General features: G+C 39.1%; 2 protein-coding genes across 2 annotated transcripts; one reads left to right on the forward strand and one right to left on the reverse strand.

Annotated features, from left to right (window-relative positions):
* Positions 1-3,410: 3,410 nt before the first annotated feature.
* spag8 (sperm associated antigen 8) lies at positions 3,411-8,632 on the reverse strand. Its single transcript, XM_034709745.1, has 6 exons — positions 8,429-8,632; positions 6,803-6,962; positions 6,494-6,539; positions 4,920-5,034; positions 4,230-4,292; positions 3,411-3,599 (listed from the first exon to the last, which is right to left on the reverse strand). The coding sequence occupies exons 1-6, from the start codon at positions 8,492-8,494 to the stop codon at positions 3,492-3,494; spliced, it is 558 nt and encodes a 185-aa protein (XP_034565636.1). The 5' UTR covers positions 8,495-8,632; the 3' UTR covers positions 3,411-3,491.
* Positions 8,633-16,509: 7,877 nt separating this feature from the next.
* Positions 16,510-18,121, forward strand: pmchl (pro-melanin-concentrating hormone, like). Its single transcript, XM_034709954.1, has one exon. It carries the CDS (start codon positions 17,561-17,563, stop codon positions 17,966-17,968), a length of 408 nt encoding a protein of 135 aa, XP_034565845.1. The 5' UTR covers positions 16,510-17,560; the 3' UTR covers positions 17,969-18,121.
* Positions 18,122-18,858: the final 737 nt, after the last annotated feature.

Below are 18,858 nucleotides of genomic sequence, written 5' to 3' on the forward strand. Positions count from 1 at the left end.
GCAGGAGAACATCTTCTCCTCCTTGCATGGCTGTAATTACCGCCCACTTTTTCCTAGCGACACACACAGCCAGCGCCTGTTAGCAGCTCGGCAAGCAGAGAGAAGGTCTGTGCTGAACCCAACGCTGACCTGCAAACTCCTCACAGCCAACCGTGCTGTCTGTCATTCTGTCCTGTGTTATTTTCTGCAGCCAAGCCCTTAAAGTACACACTGATCCAGAGAATCGTGCAGTAATGCTGTTCAGAAGACAAGCATCTGACTTTGAATAAATAAAACGTGTGAAAGTGTTTGGCGATTTCACCTCTTGAGATAGAGCTAACCTGCATAGTGCTGCCATATACTAGAAGATAAAACAAGCACTGATGTTCACATGAGAAGAAAAGACATCCAGCCCCTTCAATAATGGATACCTGAGTTTGTTGCTGGATTCGCCAGGATTTGGAAGCTCTCTAAAAAGGGTTGAAGGTTGCAACAAGTTTCAAGTGATCAGAAAGCGAGTTCCAGGAAACACAGTCAGGAGAAAAAGATGTTTTTCAAAGAGAAACTTTTTATTTACCATTTGAATCTGCTCTAGTGGATCTGCTGCAGCTCTGTAGTCCCTCATGTGTTTGCAGAAGGCTGAGGAGCAGGTGGATTTAAACACTTACAACATCTTGTGCATTCATAACTCTTAGCCTTATTATAGTTATACTTTTAGCAACAATCTACAATGGTGAAAATAATTAAATAAGTGAAACCCATTGAGAATGAGAAGGTGTGTCCAAACTTTTGACAGGTAGTTTAGGTATTTAAGATAAAGTCAATACCTTCAGAATAATTATTAAGAGCCTCCTGGATTCTTCAAATACCTGATATTATTATTTTTCTATTAAAAAATGAGGCACTCAGCTCTGTGACCAGAAAGTAATGGTAATTACACACATTTACAGTCTGACTGTAACATCTCATGAAAATAATGAAATGTTTGCAAAGAAAAACTGTATAATATAAGCTTCAATTCCTTGTTGCCATAGCTGCAACCTACTTATCCTGACTGAAAGCTTAAACAAAGATTCAGCAGAGCCTGAAGTTGTTTTCTGATTGGCAAACAAATGTACATCTGTAGCATATAATATGTGACTCCAATCAATGTGATGTGATTGACATCTGCCTGTCGTCAGCCTTTGTAAAGATAGAAATAGCCCTTTGTAATATTGTCTGAGTCCTGATAGTGTTTGTAGTTATTCTCTTCAAGGAGAGATATTTACCTGATGTAGGAGGACAGGACTTTTTTTTGTTGCTAAGCACCGTTAGATTACAATAATAACAGGATATGAAAAAAATATGAATGGAGACAGTGCACAAACAAATCTCCACAGTCTGATGAAAGGAGCAGAAAGCAACTCTATAAAAAAGTCCCAAAACAGAAAATATTACATTTAGTGTGTGTCTGAGAGAAAAATCTAAACAGACATTGAGTCCATGATTGATGTGCTGAAAGTAATGTAAGCTGCAGACCGGTTCATGTAAATCCAAGTTTGTTTGTTGAGTCCTCCAATCGTAGTTTTGATGCTCTTTCTTGATTCAAACTTTGTTTCTATGAATTGAGATGCAGTTCAATCTTTAGGAATATCAGAGCCACAAAACACCAAAGATTTGTAGAAGTTAGTCACTGGAGATGCTTTTCGACTTTCGAGTTCCAGCAACTTTAGGAGACTACTGCTGCACTGTCTACTTCTTCCACCCCAACATTCCTCCTTATGTGCAGAACATTTCAATTGAACCAAGACATAATTTGCCATTTGGGGGTGTCATTTATTTTCTAGAGTACTTGCTGCTGCTCCTGTACCATATCGACCTGTGCTAATAACTGGTCGATGCTGTAAAATGTGCATGATTGAAATATAGCGTTAATAAATATCGTCATACACTGGTGTTAATAGTCGCTCAATACATTGTAGTGTCACCTAAAGAATGAGCATACCACATCAAGTGAGGACATTGAGATATGATGTATGGGTGACACCAATTAATGCGTATAAAATATGTAATATATATATATTATGTTATGAATATATATGTAATGAATGTATATGTAATGTATGTGTATAAATCGTGTATGTGCTTTGGCAACAACATGTCTTTGTTCATGCCAATAAAGCAAATTGAATACCTGCTATTGATCATTCTTAATCAATCCAAATAAGGACATGACAGACTTGACTGACAGGCGGGAACACAGCTGTTGGCTAGTAAGGCTCAAACCCCACTTCTTTACCTCACACTAAGTTTGGTTGAGTTCAGCATTTCCAATATGGCTCCCGCCGACGATTGTCTTCAAAACAGTGCTACATATACTTTTACAGCTCAAAAAAGTATTCATTTATCTTTAAACCTTAGCCTTCAGCTTCTGAAACTCCTCATTTTGGCTACTAACTCTTTAAGCCCCCCCAGGCATTCCGAAACCCAGCATTCTTGAAGCCTCCTGCACTGTTGCCATCCAACAAAGTTGTGTTTCTCTTTTTAAAAAAAGTCAAATTTGCCCTTTTAAGAAGATTCACCAACTGATGATGTCATGATTTGAGCAAATCTTGCGTAGCTCTCATTTTTTGGAAAAGCTGTTCAGAGCAGCCTGCGGTCTCATCCAGGATTACTCCAACACACTATTACCTTTCCATTTGAAAGTTTGCTCATGTTTATTGACATTTAACATTTTGATTTAACAACTGTTTTTAAAATGTGAAAGAGTATTATGCCACCTCTATAAAGACAAATACTGTCTAGTGGCAAACTGGTAGCATCCTTCTGAGGGGACTCAGAGGGCATGTGACCTACCAGCATATGGCATGGCACGCCATTAGCAACTTTTCGATCTTGGTGCTAATAAAAAGTTTTCTGCCTCCTCCCTGGATGATGGTTTTGGAGGCTGTGGTGGAAGTTCTAAAAGAAAGTTTGACATCGTTTTGGCTGCTTATTCAGGACGCTGCACAGCATGAAGGGAGATTGGCAGAGAGGACACCACATTCCTTTAGATGTTGTTTACTGACTGCTGATCCAAATGTGTGTTCCTATTAAAGCTTTAGGTCTGACCAGAGTGATCCTGAGTGCTGACAAAAACGGTTAGTAATCATGTTTAGGAAGCCAAACACATAGATGAATGTTATTAAGCTCAGAAGCTGTCTGTTGTTGGGAAAGTTTAATGTCTAAATATCAATGTATGCATGTCTCTGCTCCGTCCACGTCACATCAGCTGGGTGTCAAGGTTTTTTTAGGCAGTGACACTTTATCCGGTGACTAAGAGAGATTATTTCATAATTATTAAACTTTTGACATCAATTTTACTCTTACTGCCTCTTGAAATGGAACATGAAATAAAAATAATACAATAGTGTAAGATTAAAGGGTTAATCCTCACAAAAGATGTGCCAAAATTGTAGGGAATAACCTTTAATAGCTCTCCAATGTTAACACCATTAATGTAGTGATGTGAAGCGATCATGTGTCATACTGTCTCAGTCATCAGGTAGGGGCTCGATTTCATCCAGACGCTCGCTGATGGGTGTGCTGAACTTGGCTGATTTCCTAAAAGGTGCTTCTAGGGTCTGTACGGCCGTTGCACCCTGTGAGACAAAAAAGAGACACATGAAACAACATAAAACCAGAGAGGAAACTTCTGGGTTTAAAGAAATGAAAGACCAAAATCAAAGATGTAGAGATTAAGCAAACGCAGAAGAGCATATCTCATCCATTTACAGCCCATATAATCACTCAAATTGGGAGTGAATAATTCGGCATTATTAGGGGCTTCCAATAACAATAACTGACTGACAGGTTGGTGTGTTGTACTTACTTTTCTATACATCATATATGATGTTCAGACAGAACACTTTGCACATTGCAGAGGAGAGAGAACACCTATCGTACTCTATAATCATCTGGACCAGGCTCATACTGTATGTGCAGCATCATTTCTCAGAGTCACTGTTGCTGCATTCTCCTCTGATATTATGTGTTGATGTTTGTGACAGCAGGTTAATCTTAAAGAAAACATTTCCTACCAACTTAGTATTCATCATCAGGGAGAAAGCCACTGTATACGTACATGGATAAAACATGTGTTTTTGAAGATAATAGAATTATTAAGCATGTACTTTAAACAATTCTGAAAATATTTTCTGTGCTTGAAACATCTACTCAACAAATACAATGAAACCAGCACAAAATATGACACTCTGAATACTCTGACTGACCTGTATCCTCTGTCGGTTTTCACTCCAAAACGTGACAGCCTCGTCAGTTTTATAATCATGGCCCTGGAAATAAGACAACAAGAACACAGCACAGTTATGATGACGCAGAGTCACTATTACTGAATAAACTAAGGAGTATTATCTTTATGATTATACAATTATTGCCTGTTTATAACAATAATAACATGATGCATGAGTCTTCCATCTGAGGTCAAAGAACGTCTTAATTTCGACTTACCTAAATCACACCTATTTTGTTTCTTTCAGGCATTTTGTTCAAAATCAGAACCCCAAATTCCCCAGTCGTCCCCCTGAGCTCTAATGGACTCCCTACTGGCTCTTGATCCTGAACAAAAGCTGCTAATTTCTAGCATCTACAGCCTTATTAATTCTACCATTAACAGTCCAGCACCCTGCCCCAGGGATTCTTGGGAGCGGGACCTTGGAATCACGATTCCTGATGTTTATTGGAAACAAGTTTTAGGTTGAATCTTTAAGGAGGTGATTTTAGTCTTGTTGAGATTTAAAAACAACGTGCAGCAGCTCAAACAGAGAGCAATGCATCCATTAAGTCAGGATATCTCTGTAGTATAAAGTGTTTAAACAGTAAATTGTGATTTATTTTGTCTCTATCCTAACTGCTAGAGGTGTCAATTAACCTCAACACTGTTCATGAACTCAAATACTCACTGGTGTTGGTTCAGGTGAAGGAGGCACAAACCCTTCAACACAGAAATCCCTCTGAGTCGTGGAGCAGAAATCTCTTTCAGGTTCAGGTGGGTTTCGTTCAGCTTGAAGCTTCTCACTGTCAAAACAAAAAGATATCATTCTATCGTTAATAAAGTCCAACCTAAAGCTTTATCTTACATCATTTTCTTTCATCATCACTTATTATTCACTGGTTTCTGTGCCTAATATGAAACTGTAAAAACAAACTAACTAACTGGTTTGAAGAGTGACAAGAGAGGAAGGTTGATGTTTACTAAGGGATCCAACTCATCCTGGACATGCACTTTTTGAGCTGCTACCGTCTTGCAGACGTTTTAGGACATTAAAAGTAAAACAAACAGACTAAAAACAGTTTTTATTCAAGACCCATTACTGCTCTCAACATTGCTTGTATGGGCATTTTGAATAGTGACTTGTGCAATATAGTCAAGTGCAATAATAACAAACTGTGCAATAATAAGACTCTGTGATTTGATTTGTATGTTGTGTGTGTATGACAGTGTTATTTTACTCCTGTATTTATTACTTTTTATACCTTGATTGTTTTTGTCTCTTTTAAATGGCACCTAATGAGGACTGCACCTTTCAATTTCAGTGTACCTGTTGCAATGACAATAAAGGCATTCTATTCTTCTATTCTATTCTACTAAAGATACAAAAACCATCCTAAAGGAAGTCTTTATCCGACTGTCATTTTGTGGATTAAAAATCTGACATTCCAGCTCTTCAGGCTGCTTTTAAAACTGCATCACCAGAACACAGTTCTATAAACAAGTTTAAACAAGTGTGAAGAAATAGCATACAATGAAGCTGTGTATCAATATTTACGGATGCAAAAGGTGTGAGTGAGCCTGAACAGGTGTGAGAACACTTCCAGGAGGCAGATACCGGTTGAGAACAGTCTGTTCTTGCCCACACAGTTCTGAGACCGGGTGCAAAACAACTGTGTGGGTGAGACAATGATATGCAGGGACTAATGATGCATGTTCCTTTAGCATTAGATCCAGTGCTGTGATTTGATATTTTCTCCTTACCTGCTTTCTGGCTAACTGATTTTACGGGGTTAACGTGGACTCTGATAAAAGAAAGTCTCTCTTAGCTGAAGTGGAACAGGAAGTTAAAGCGTTGATGTGTTCTTATAAAGTCAGGGAAATTACCGTCCAGCTCTGGATTAAGTGATGAGACAGCGTCTACTGCCGCTCAAGCCGTTTTCATTGTAGACATGATGCCTTGTATTTTTCATGAGCAGTTAACTCGTGCAGGGCCGTTAATAACCACATCTGTAGGGATAGACTCCATGAACCCATTAGGTTGACTGGCCTCCATGTAAAATAACATCATAAAAACTGATTTAAAAGGTAGTACAGCTGTGATTGAACAGTTAAAACAAACCCAGACGTTTAAATATTACATCACTTTCCTCCAACATTTTTCCCTTTCTGCAAACTCAGGCCGTGTTCTCTGTTTCCAAAAACAAAACGCTTCCAGCAATAATTTATCCAGCGTCAAAAAAAGTGGTTTCAGAGCTGATTTACCTTATCACCAGGGCGATGTGTTTTTCCAACAGCTCACTCCTGATACCTGAAAATAAAAACAACATAAGTGAACTGAGCAGACATAGGAAATCATCTGAAAGGATTTATAATGGAAAACTTTCAACTGGAATAAGATGAAAAAAAAAGGTCAAGGTGTCTGTAACCTCATATTTTTCAAGACACTCACAATGAAAGGAATAAAATTTTTCCATCTCTTCTAAAATCCAATCTCATCTGTGTGTTAATAGGTTAGAAAGGTCTGAGAGAAAAGGATGCTGACTGTTGACAGTGAAAGCCAAACACATATACCCCTCTGCCTCACTCCTGGACCCTTTGGAGTAGTGAAGGCTGCTCTGTGTGTGGTCACAGTCTCCATTGTAGTGTCCTGGTCCAACGTGAGGATCCCTCTGTGTCCTTGTCTCTGGATTTGGATCCTTGTCTCCTCTGTGTCGAGAGCAGCAACAGCCCTCTGGATGAGGGGACATTCAGGATTAACATGAGGACATTCATTTCACAAGCAATCCAACAAAAACTAATGTGACACATCCTTCAGTATTTGATTGTAGTCTTGACACTGTGTGTGTATTTTGTTACACAGAGAGAAATCCTGTTTTTATTCCACGCTATTAATGTTCTTCTGGCTTTATGTCTTTGAATATACAAAATCAACGTTTCCTGGAATCTGAGATATCGATCAATAAATAAATATGTGTTTGTATAGCGCCAAATCACAACAAACGTTATCTCAAGTCGCTTTTACAAACAGAGCAGGTCTAGATTGTAGTCTATGTTAAATTATTATCAAAGACCCAACATCAAGACAGGATAAGATCCAGTCTGATCTCATCTTAATCCACCATGAGCATTGCACCTCGCAGTATTTAGCTAGTTACAGCGGCGAGGAAAAACTTCCTTTAACAGGCAGAAACCTCAAGCAGAACCAGACTCATGTTAGACAGACATCTGTCTCGACTGAGTTCGGGTTGGAGAGAGGGATAGAGGAGAATGAGAGAGAGAGAGAGAGAGCGAGAGAGAGAGAGAGAGAGAGAGAGAGAGAGAGAGAGAGAGAGAAAGAGAGAGAGAGAGAGAGAGGGAGAGCAGTGATAGTGATGAGACAAATATTAGTGGTAGTAACTGTTTCCGCTGGAGTCCAGCACGTCTGTATCAGCTGGAGTCTTGAACGTCCAGAGCAGCAGGACTTCTATGTCTATGTCTTGGCCTCCACAGTATTATTAATAAATGCACATGCTCCACATGTTACATTACATTACATTATAATTAAGTGAAAAGATAAGAATACCAAGCAGCCATTACACAACCCTCAAGGCCTCAAGAAACACGACTTTAAACTTTGATTGACCCAGAAACAGATGAGCTTTTAGAATAGATGAATTTTGAGGATACTCTGTTAAATATGCATTGCATACTAAATGTTTGTCAAATTATATTAATTTATGACAATTTTAAGTTAAGAGAGGGAAGGAAAGTAGCGTTTGGGGTAGGCTATGTGATCCTTGATCAATTTATAGTCATTCATTTTTGGTGGAGGCATACACATATATCATTTAACTGAATGAAACTCTAACAAAACAAAACTTACAACTTTCAGAAGTAATTTAAATTTTCAAACAAAGGTGTAACTTTAACAGTACTCTTACATAAACAGTCTATCGACCTGATGTGGTCTCTGTCAGAAGTGACTGGTCCCTGAACGCAACACAACACCACTCAGGTGTTACATACAGTTTAAAGCAGCCTGATTCAGTCTCTTTAATGTCTTTGTAATATTAATAATGTGAATTTGCTCAATTTATCTGCATCTTAAATATTACACATTGACGTTTCAGTCACTTTTAAAGTGTGTACTGTTTAACAACTTGCCTTCAGTGACGCTGAGTTGCAACATTAACATTTAACACAGTTAACTTCACTCACCTCTTCTGCCCAGTTATGCAGCATGCACCTCCCGACTTTATTCTCCCTCAATGACTCCTCAGTCATTTTAGGACCAATGTAACTTCTTAAGTTGAGTAAATATATTCAAAATGTCCGATTTTGACGTGCATTAGTCAAGTCCCAGTTTGGTATCTTGTCTCATGAAATGAACCAAGCAACGGAATATGTTGACGGAAGTGCCGTCATGGCAACGGTCCCACGCTTCCGGGAGGGAGAAGGAAGGAAGGAAGGAAGGAAGGAAGGAAGGAAGGAAGGAAGGAAGGAAGGAAGGAAGGAAGGAAGGAAGGAAGGAAGGAAGGAAGGAAGGAAGGAAGGAAGGAAGGAAGGAAGGAAGGAAGGAAGGAAGGAAGGAAGGAAGGAAGGAAGGAAGGAAGGAAGGAAGGAAGGAAGGAAGGAAGGAAGGAAGGAAGGAAGGAAGGAAGGAAGGAAGGAAGGAAGGAAGGAAGGAAGGAAGGAAGGAAGGAAGGAAGGAAGGAAGGAAGAAGGAAGGAAGGAAGGAAGGAAGAAAGAAAGGAAGGAAGGAAGGTAGAAAGAAAGAAAGAAAGAAAGAATGAAAGAAAGAAAGAATGAAAGAAAGAATGAAAGAAAGAATGAAAGTAAGAAAGAAAGAATGAAAGAAAGTAAGAAAGAAAGAAAGAAAGAAAGAAAGAAAGAAAGAAAGAAAGAAAATTATTTTTATTTTATTATTAATCTTCAAAATCGTTTTCACATGAAACAAAAACCTAACTTGCAAAGAAAGCCCTTCCAACACTACTTGGCAAAATGAAAATATTCTCCAACCTCAAGTCATAAAATTTGCAATATTTGAAGCTGCCATACTTTTATTTCATCACGTCCCCAAACAACTGTTTCAATATCCCCTTTTTTAATGTACATATAAAACTGATAAAAGTAATGTAACCTGAACATTTTCCTAATTTTTAGAGCTGTCATGGGTGTTTGACTCTACTTAATGTATTGCAATCTCTTCTTCAGCATTAACAGACTGACATACACATATCTATATTCTTGTATATGTTTATTTTTCTCAATTCAAAGTGATGCTCCAATGTGAGTGATAAAATAACGAAAGACATAACAGGACACGGTGCCTCAAAAAAGCAAAAAACATCCTCAGGGACCAAACACACCCGGGACATCATCTGTTTGAACAGGACATTAAAACAGGACAAACAGGCTGAAAAAATGTTTTTACCCAAAAGCAAGTGCATCACTGAATGTCTGGTGTGTCTCTTTGTTTTGTTTTTTATTATTTATTCTTAATTTTACTACTGTTCTTTTAATGCATCTTTCGCACTGAAATGGGTTTCACTTCAATTCAGTTGTACTATGTACAATGACAATAAAGAGAGTTCATTTGCAAAAACAGACAACTCAGTTTTTATAAATTTTCAAAAAACCTATTTCCTTTTGATGTAGATACCTAATAAAGTTACATTTTCAAGATATATCTGATTAGTAAAGTCATTTTGACTTAGTCAAAGCCACCCAACCTCATTTGATTGACCATACCAAAAGCTAGTATTAGAAAAAAAATGTTTTTTGACACATTTTTTTTTATTTTTCAAAAGTGAGTTGACTGTTTTTTTCCAAATGAACTCTTCATATATTCTTTTTTATTCTATTCAGTCATTTTCTAAATTCTAACAGGGCATGATCTGTTAAGTAACAATATACATCTTTATTTATTGATTTTACTTTGATTAATAATATCAGAACAACACCAGCCTCTTGATTTATGCTTTTTACATAAGAAAACTATTTTTAGTCATAAATAATCACCAAAAAGTATTTTAAACAACGACATTCACAAAACACTATTGACTGTTTTCTATGAAACCCATAAATAAGCACCTGTTTTCTGTCAGTGATGAAGACCGTGAGCCCATAAAGAGCCTGTGAAAGGAGCTCAGGTAAACTATTTTGACACATCTACTCTCTTGAGGTTCCAGAACAAATGTCCACGTTCTTGAAACAGTATTGTTTGATATAATATTAACACTGATCAATCATTTGCTTTTAAAGTCAGGGAAAAAACACTTAAACATTCAGTGCATTTTTGCCTATAAATTAATGGAACAAATATGAGTTATAGGCTGAAGCTGAATCAGCTTAGCAAAGAGTGCTTGGCTTTTAAAAACATTTTCCCTGATAGATACCTCGCTGCATTGGATTGCATTGTCCTTGTTTTCTCTTTACCTGTATCCTGTTCTGTCTGTATAAAGCAGAACCTCACCTCATATATCTGTATGCACCACACTCTCTTGTTTGATACCCTGAAGGTGAAAATAATTCACTGCCAAACCAAAGAACAACATCATCATTTCAGCGAAAAGCTCAATTTGGGGGAGCGTTTATTTACTCGGTAACCTTGTTGAATCACTTGTTCATTGAGAGCCACATCACATTTATTCTTATCGAAGAATGCCCAGCTATATTTAACACTCGCTTGTTACCGTGGATATGAGACACAGCTCAAACCACAGAGTCTGTTGCTGAGAAACAGCCGAGGAGTTCTTGCTGTCAGGCAGCCAGTGTGTCTGGATCAGTGTACCAGCTCAGCATGAGGCTCAGTCAGACGTCTAATTAATGCTTTATGGACGCGAGACTGTCAAACTGTGCCTCATCATGCCATGCACACTAAACGGTGTCCACCCATTATTTTAGACTCTTCTGTTATTGTGATGGCAGTAAATACCACACACATTGTATGGGCCACAATGAGATGATATTTATCTCCAACAGAGGGGGAGGAAGTCATTGAGAGTAACTTTAGCAGGAAGGAACTTAGCATTGTGCTGGATATTACATATTTATACCCTTCATATTTCACTGTTTCTGCACATTTTAAGTCCATGAGACATATAAGCCTCCCTCTTTACCTCACAATCGCTCAACAGCAACAATATGTCATGGTTTGGTTAGTTTGGTTGTCAACAGAAGAAGCTCAGTCAGGTTTTCTGACCCGTCTTCAGATAATTTTTTACCAGACGGACACAAAGAGCTGGTTTACAGAACAGTTGAAAAACTGAAGGTAAAAGTTTGGTCCAACACTGGTGAATAAAGACGGAAATGTCAACAGATTTTTACAGTTATGTGCCACAAAACTTGACAGTCATTTTTACTGTCCTAAGCAAATTAAATTCAAATATCCATCAACAGAAATGCTGAATTATGTGAATCATAGAAGCTAATTAGGCTAATTTAACAAAGGCTTCATAGAGAGGACAATCGTATCGTATCAACTAGATTTCTAAATTCACTAAATCTGATCTAAATCAGCACTCTATGTCACATTATTGTATTTTAGACAGCTGTTGTGCAATAAACTGAATAATATACAAGAAGCAGGATGTTATATCTGAAATAAACTCTACAGGGTGCGAGGCTTTTATATCTGCTGTGACAGTCTTCCTTGTAAATTCATAAGAATCCTTTATTTAGTTCTTAGCAAGCTCACATTTATTCAGAAGCCCCACAGATGTTTGTCCAGGCCCTTTAATGAACATTAAGAACTCACAGTCACGCAGAAATCCACATTTATCCACATTTATCCACATGACACAACATCAACTTATTCAGATTTAATACCCAGCTGTGTGAAATACATACAAAAAATGAAGGAGTCCGGCACATTTCACCACAGCCTACTGACACTGTGGCAAAAACTGCTCACTTTACATTATCCCTGTTTTATTATGAATATTACTTTTGTTGGGCTTGTTGTCTGTTTTTTAAATTATACCTATTTATGTGTTTATTCTATGAGAATCTTGAAAATCAAGAGTCTTTATAGACATATCTTACCATTGCAGCTGGTTCTGGTTTAAACTATATGTCCTTAAAGTCCATTCAGCTGACACCAACTTTTAAAAGTCTTAAATAAGTCTGCAGAGCACACATTATGGATTGAAAGAAAAACCCTGCAATGTGCCCTTAAAGAAACATTCATCTGATTGCAGTAAAATAAAGTATCATAATAATAAAATAAATGAGTATGTTCCTCACTTTTCCCTGTGATATAGTGCTCAGAGTAAGAGGATGATTTAATTTTTAAGGCCGTCATGGTGCCAGCATTTAAAGCGTGAAAACTCCATCTCTATTTTTAGACCAAAAACTGTAAAAAGATTTTCCTCCATGCAGAAATATAAAAGCAGCTTTTCATTGAATGTTCATCTCCAAAGCTCCAACTCCAGAAACTTGCTGTGACATTCCCTCACACAGCATTAACATCGTGGTTTATGCATGGTCACTGAAGCGGGTGTGAGCTGGATGTGGTGCAGATTCTCTAAATCCTGTTCCAAGAGTTCATCATCTCTGCCTTCCATTGAAATATCATCACGCGTGAGAACTTCTTCACGCGGATTTCTCTCTGTGTGTCGTTCCAAACCAACAAACACACAGCGTTTCTTTTTTGCAACACATTGCGATTACATGTTGACTGACTTCCTTCATGAATAAAACCATCTTGCAGTTATATCCATGTGTCCGACGCTTTTTGTTACCGGTTTGAAACCGCAAGTTCATATCCTAGCTCAGACGGGTTTTCACTTAGGCCAATTTTATCACCCTGAGATGTGGAACCAGATCCAAGGTCAGCTTTTATCTTTGTACTTTAATCTTCCCCTCAAGTCACATTCTGTCACATCCTGACCTTCATCCCGGCTCTGACACCCTCTGCCATTATGGGTAAAAGCCTCAAAAAGCTAAAAGCATGCTTTGGCTTTCATCTTCTGGCTCTGCAGGATTTGTCTTCATGGTGTGCCATCATTATCGTCCTTGTGACATTGAAAGAGAGGACATGGTCATTTTGTGAGCCCAAAGTGAATTCTTTCTATCCCGCATTTAGCACAAACATGCCTTCTTTCTGAATGATCAAAGACAAATGTTAAAGAGGAAACAGCATTGCTCTAAAATGTTCTTCCATTCAATAAAGAATTACTTTCTGTGGCTATTTTTCATCAATGACTGAAGTGTGATAGAAAGCTAGCTGTGTAGAAACATTGGCTCGTCGGCCTCAAACTGATGCTGATGTGGGAAATTAATCAATTTTCTCAAAACAAGTCTGTGACTGCTCTCAGCTTCAACCCTGAACCATCAAAGTATTTCCAAAAGATTCTAATTATTTGGATCTAGAGTCTTTAATAAACTATCTGATGAAAAATAAAGAGATTAAACTACTCATTGTATGTTTGAGCAGTTACATCTTTTTATTCATCAGGAACTCATGTTTTGCAAATGACGGGTTACATTTTGTGTCATACATTTTCATTTAAGATATCAATCTTTTTCTTGCCTTCACTTTTTAAATGCGTAATATACAAACATGTCAAACAGATTGACAACCTCTTTGATTGTTGCAGTAGACGGGCCTTCGGGGGCCCGACTCTTGCCCTCTGATAGATTCTTGGCACATTGCATCTCTCTGGTTGTAAACATTCAAATTGTTTATTTATTCATTTATTCATTTCAGGAAAACATTATTACGCTCAAATCATAGACAACTCAAAGTCCTGTTCATCACATGTAACACAATTCTTTATTGCCTAGCACATTCTGACAGGCATGATGTGTGTCTAACATGAGTCTGGTTCTGCTCGAGGTTTCTGCCTGTTAAAAGGAAGTTTTTCCTCGCTGCTGTAACTAGCTAAATACTGCAAAGTGCAATGCTCATGGTGGATTAAGATGAGATCAGGCTGAGTCTTATCCTGTCTTGGTGTTGGGTCTCTGTTCATAATTTGACATAGAGTGGTCTAGACCTGCTATGTTTGTAAAAGTGCCTTGAGATAACGTTTGCTGTGATTATGTTCTATACAAATAAAGATTGATTGATTGATTCTTTGGTTTTACGGTAAATGTGAAACTACTAACTACATAATACACATAACAGAAGCTGACATGACATCACCTTCTGGATTGTTGACTTCTGCTTTGAAGCCCTGAATTTGTCATTGTTTACCGACCCTGGCAGGCCAAGTGTAGAGGCAAAAAAAATAAATTCTAATGACTTCTCAAAGTGACTTTAAGTCCAAAATCAAAAGCTAAACAAAGCATTGTTGTGAGGTCTTCTTATCAACCTTGTTACCCACCCAGGCTGTACGTGTTGCGGGACAGAAGTCCTTAACCTCTCTGTGAGAAAAACTGAGATTTCAAAAGCTAGGACCTCAGAATGGGTTGGCAGGACGCAGCGTGTTGAAAATTCAACAGCATAATTCAATTTGTGGCTGTTAATACATTCACTGCTGTCAGATCTGTGTCTCGTATTTACCTAGCTGGAATAACACTTTAGCTTGCGCCATGTGGCCCGCCGCTCAGTGTCGTGAAAAAAGAAGCGCTGCTGTGCTGAGGGTGCCGGCGTTATGCATGTCGTCTCTCAGCAGACGTGCCGAGACCTTATGTTTTGGTTGGCGCTTACAAATGTAGTCTGCTGGTCAGCACATCTTGGCTCTGGATCCTTTTTTCCTTTTCTTCTTGGTTTGACAGAGTTACACCGTCTGTGGCTCACAATCACCTTCACCAGGGCAAACATGGAAAATGTTCCCAGCTTCTGCTTCCTTGATTTACAGGAATCTGAAGAAAATTGGGTTATTTTATAAAAATATATGGAATAAGGTTTAAATTGCATTGAGTGGTCCTCTTTTTCACCCCCTTTTTAACAGGATGAAAGGTTTCTGTTACGTTGTCATGTTGTCAAACAGAACAACCGGTTCTTATTCCCCATTTTCAGATAAGTGGTCTGTGAAGCCGCTTGTTTCCAGACACTTCCCAGGTGCCTCTTAATGGGCTTTCTGCTCCTAACATTCAGACAGAGGAGGCTCTAGCTTATCGTGTCATCTCCCAATCCGAAGGTATGGAGCTCAATCCCAGGTACTGCTGTCCACATAGATTAATATCCTTCAGCAAGATGTTAACCCCAATAATACTGATTGATGCTTTACATTGCAGCCTGATCAGTGTATGAGTGTGGTGTAAATATGACTTGTAATGACCAGAAGATTAGAGAAAGTGCAATATAAATGTGGTCTATGCACCATTGTTGCATACCATTGTTGCATGCATCATCACCAGGGGTATGTTGTCTATAAAGTGTAATCTGTATGAGCATGATCTGGATTGCGAAAGCCATTATTTAGCTGTCCAGAATTAGGGGATCCAACAGTTTAGTTTTATCTCAGTTGTTTTCAATAAATAAATATCATAAATCAATGTAGTGGGCAGGATCATCCTCACTCAGGTCTCACTGTACTCTGAAGATTTGAAGAAACACAAAATGAAAGTTTGATTCTGGAAAAATAAATAAAACCGAGCTTAGATCATCTGATCCATTTAAGAGTTGGGGGTGTGACAGTAAGTGAAGACGAGATTTGATCCAATCCAACAGGTTTAATCACATCAGATAACTTTTGAACAATTAACGCAGGATTTAAGGATTCATGTTTCACCTCCTACACCTACAGCCTACATTGTTTTTGTCCATTTTATGGTTGTAGTTGCCTAAAGGTGTACCAATCTCAAGACATGCCACTGCTACCTATTCCCTCGTCGTCACTTTATCAATTCTGTTCCCTTTTTAGGAGCATTGATACATATATGTTAAAGGCAAATTAAGTTTTACCTTATAGCTTGTCCTTCCCAAAACTGTGCTACACTTTATTACCTTGCAAAACCAAAATATCATCCTACACTGGCCTAATAGTTTACAGCTGCCTGAACTTCAGAAAAGCACTGTCTCTTTAAATTGTGTTTGGAAAACTGCATGTCGTTTAAAGTAATGGTAATAACTGACAGACTACTCTGAGTGCTCTGGTGAGGATGTTCTTTTTATTAAGTCACGCTTCAGACAAGTTTAAGTGAAAAAAGGATATCCCTTCAGATTCTTCTTTCCTTAGACACCTCCACTTATTTATCCAGAAACTGGGCTTCACTGACACAAGCTGTGCAGCCCGATCGATGATACATCTAGGAATGGGTCTACATCTTCCATCTAGGAATAAAGGAAAGATTGAAATAACACTGTCGTCGTAAAACCAGCCGAGCCCTTTCAGACGGTGATAAAAACTGTGCGTAGATGCTTTAGAGACCACAGACATCGTTTTAAATAGGAAATGGTTCTCAGCACTTCCTCTCTGAACTAAGAGAACCTTAAACACTGTAATGACTGCAAACTGCATGTCTAGCCCTTAATCTTTCATAATGTGCTGCAGTTAAACCAATTCTCCTCCAAACTGAGTGTTCAGCAGTGTTATTGTATTTCTTCTCTCTGCTGGGGAACTGGTTTTATCAAACATTTTCGGAACAGCAAAAAAAATAAATCAGTTAGAAACTTTGTGAAATGTTCAACATGTTTGATCCGACTGAAATCTCTCTTACATAAATTACACTTTCTAATTTGGTACGTGTCTCATGCAAACCCAGGTGTGCCCGGCTCCTGCAGCACCCATCTGGCAGGCTTAATTAGGTAGGATGGTAATTATGCTGCTGTCCGGCAAGAGATCAAATCAGCTTCCACCTCAGGGCCTCAGAGCAGATCTGCTTCCGTCTTCCCTGCAGATACACACTTCTGAACTCCACCTCATCTCTGTAACACGTAGACAAGGAGTTGCTGCCACGAATACACCGACTCTTCAGCGGCCACTTGTATCCGGTTTGAAGATGGAATCCTTTATTGAAAAGGGTTGCAACAATGGTAAACACAGCTTTTGTCATTACCTGAGACCTCAAAGAGCTTCATTGGTGGGTAATCCACACTTGTTGTTTTAAAGGGCAGTGATTCTGGATTACTGCTGTTATTGATGTCACCTGTCCAAAGAATACCAACTGTTTCATTGTCAGGAATCTATTATCAGCCACAACGTTAGAGACGGTTTTAATTAACTTCTCAGCAAAACAGCACTCTTGCACACTGCAAGAGGTCCATCCAATGGCCTTCTAGTGCTATTTACTCATTTCCTGAACACAACAGGAGAAAACCAATTCCACGTGGCCAACCTGGCACATCCCTAACGGTATAAAAGCAGGTGATAAGGTCTCACGATCAGAAGAACGAAGCAACATCTCCGAAGAGAACCTCATTCAAGAAGACTGTCTTGCATCTCCTGGAAGATCCACATCATGAGACCATCAGTCATGCCCGTCATCTTCACGGCAGCACTCTTATTCGAGTGCTTTGCTCTGTCTGTGGCATTACCCATGGCCAAGACTGAAGACAGCTCGCTGGAACAAGATGGTTTCACTCCGCTTCTGAGTGACGAGGTGACAGACAACAGCCTGGGTGAGTTAGATCTGGCAGAAGCCATCAAAACCCGAGGCCAGAGAGTGATCATCATTGCCGACCCAAGCCTGTGGAGGGAACTGCGGGCGCTAAACAGCGGAATGTCTCTGTATAAGCGCAGAGCTGACGAAAACGGTCCGGCACCGGAGCACAGAGGAGGCAGCCAGGATCTGAGCATCCCCATCCTGAGGAGGGACACGATGAGGTGCATGGTGGGACGAGTGTACCGGCCCTGCTGGGAAGTCTAAGGCGGTTTGATCAGACCATCAAGGTGCCGAAAACAGTGGACAACTGCAACGTCTTCTCCTGTCTCACTCCGAGCTGTATCATAATCTAAAATCTATGTATCTATATCTAAATATCTGCTAATATAAGAATTAAAGCTACTGAATTCTACCTTATGTGTTGTGCATGTTTGGTTTCTTTGTCTTGCTTCTTAACTCTTGAAGATGATTTTCAGGAAGGTCCTATCCTTATTGTGCATTTGAAAAATTAGGGATCGTTAGAGCAACAGGCCGGTTTATCAATGAATATCAGATAGAGGAGAAGTTGCTGATTCCTTTGCACCCAATTTTCATTCCCAGCTAAGGTTATCACCTCCAGAATTTACTATATCAATCATTAATCTTCTCAAAAAGTTCTTGGCAAAGAAAAACTAGCGGCGCAAGATGTCCTGTACTAATTTCATAAACTGTAGGCTATCTCTTCACGACCATGACGGCCTGCTAAAGTATCAGCTGGTGCAACATAGTGAAGCTTGACCACCACCGACCACACAGAAGATATTAACATTATGATTTTTTTCCCAAATAAGGACATGACTGACTTGATTGACAGGCGGGAACACTGTTAGCTGTTGGCCAGGAGGCTCAAACCCCGCCTCTTCACCTCACACTAAGTTTGGTTGAGTTCAGCATTACCAATATGGCTGCCACCGCCGCCTGGCTTCAAAACAGCGCTTGGAGCAGGTCAGTGTTAGCGCTCAAAAGTAAATAAAAATGCAGTGAGTGGGTCATTTTGATCAGTAATTTTCTTGGTTTCATGGTGAGGCTAAGGTGAGGCTGGCCCCAGTTGGGTACCCCAGTCTGAAAATGCTCCTTGATGTGTCATGCAAAACCACAGACACCTTGAGGAAATT

This window comes from Notolabrus celidotus, chromosome 19 (genome assembly GCF_009762535.1).
Source record: "Notolabrus celidotus isolate fNotCel1 chromosome 19, fNotCel1.pri, whole genome shotgun sequence".
Classification (NCBI taxonomy): domain Eukaryota; kingdom Metazoa; phylum Chordata; class Actinopteri; order Labriformes; family Labridae; genus Notolabrus; species Notolabrus celidotus.

Coding starts and splice junctions, on each gene's coding strand:
- spag8 (XM_034709745.1), bottom strand. CDS start 8,494: ATGACTGAGGAGTCATTGAGGGAGAATAAAGTCGGGAGGTGCATGCTG. Junction 6,963..8,428: donor TGCATAACTGGGCAGAAGAG/GTGAGTGAAGTT, acceptor CCCCTCATCCAG/AGGGCTGTTGCTGCTCTCGA. Junction 6,540..6,802: donor TCCAGGAGTGAGGCAGAGGG/GTATATGTGTTT, acceptor TTTTATTTTCAG/GTATCAGGAGTGAGCTGTTG.
- pmchl (XM_034709954.1), top strand. CDS start 17,561: ATGAGACCATCAGTCATGCCCGTCATCTTCACGGCAGCACTCTTATTC.